Source organism: Sinocyclocheilus rhinocerous, unplaced genomic scaffold, assembly GCF_001515625.1.
Source record: "Sinocyclocheilus rhinocerous isolate Xijiao unplaced genomic scaffold, SAMN03320098_v1.1 scaffold1469, whole genome shotgun sequence".
Classification (NCBI taxonomy): domain Eukaryota; kingdom Metazoa; phylum Chordata; class Actinopteri; order Cypriniformes; family Cyprinidae; genus Sinocyclocheilus; species Sinocyclocheilus rhinocerous.
The window spans coordinates 186,730-187,917 of record NW_015650017.1 but is presented as its reverse complement, the minus strand read 5'-3'; the positions used below and the strand labels follow the sequence as shown (position 1 = coordinate 187,917).

Genomic DNA, 1,188 nt, shown 5'->3' with positions numbered 1-1,188 from the left:
AAATGTCTTATTATTCTAATTCACTGATTAAATGTAAGAATTTGACTCAAAAGCTGAAAAAAAGGCTTTATAAAGGTAAAAATGCCCATTTAAACTTCTTGAAAAAGTTTAATTTCTATCAGTGTGAATTGACCACCACACAGAATATGAAGAATATCAAAAACTTTAGGAGTCAGTTCAACTGCATCATATCAGCAAAATATCATCTAATTATCGTTCTCGATAAAAAAATATATTTTTTGTCAATATCACACACCCCTAGTGTTGATGACAGAATAACGCAGCACTGATGTAAAGATGAGAGATTATAACCGTTCGTCTGTGTGCAGGACATCCTGAATCACCTCATTAATGACATCGAGGCCTTCGCAGGCCGACTGACAGCTGTCGCGTCAAAGATGGACAAGAAGAAAAAGAAGAAGAAGCATAAGGGTGAGTGAGAGGACTGGTGTGAGTGTATGAGCTGAGCTGATGAAGGCTCTGTTGACGTGTTTGTGTCTGCTTGCTGTAGCTGTGAAGGGAATGCCGTCAGAGGAGCAGTTCTCCGTCTGTCTGAGGAAAATCAAGATGGCCTTTAACCTGCTGGTGCGTCAGACACTGTCTGTTTCATTTGATATGATATGATGGAACTTATGTCTATATATTGAATAAATGTATATTAAACATGTTAAAATATGTTATTTATATTATATTATATATTTTTAAATGGTTTAAAACTAATAATAATAACAACGTCAAACAATCTGTGCTCATCAGGCCAGCCTGCAGGGGAAGATTAACAATCCCAGCGCCGCTGAACTCGTTCACTGTCTGTTCTCTATACTGGATCTGGTGAGACGTGTGTCTGCTTGTCTGTCTGTTTGTCTGTCTGTGTTGTTGATCTGACGTGTGTGTTTGTGTGTAGGTTGTGTTTCACTGTAATGAGGATCTCCCTCCGTCTATCGTGGCTCCTCTCTTTGAGCCAGAGTGTGTGATTTTTCTGAGCGAGGAGGCGACGCCGGAGGAGGATCATCTGTGGCAGTCGCTGGGAGATGCCTGGAACATTCCCAGGTAAAACACTCAGACTCACATACACTCAAGACTCATACACACTCAGACTCACACACACAGTTTAGACTCACACACAAACACAGACTCTCTCTCTCTCTCTCACATACACACACACACACACACACACACACACACACA

At 40.7% G+C, this 1,188-nt stretch overlaps 1 protein-coding gene across 1 annotated transcript in view; it reads left to right on the top strand.

Annotated features, from left to right (window-relative positions):
- The window catches only part of LOC107711382 (epidermal growth factor receptor kinase substrate 8-like protein 3), a 16,844-nt gene that overhangs the window by 10,257 nt on the left and 5,399 nt on the right, over positions 1-1,188 (top strand). The window contains exons 10-13 of the mRNA XM_016516369.1: positions 330-432; positions 512-585; positions 757-831; positions 905-1,050. Of these exons, the coding sequence (XP_016371855.1) occupies positions 330-432; positions 512-585; positions 757-831; positions 905-1,050 (398 nt within the window). The remainder of the gene's footprint in view (positions 1-329; positions 433-511; positions 586-756; positions 832-904; positions 1,051-1,188) is intronic.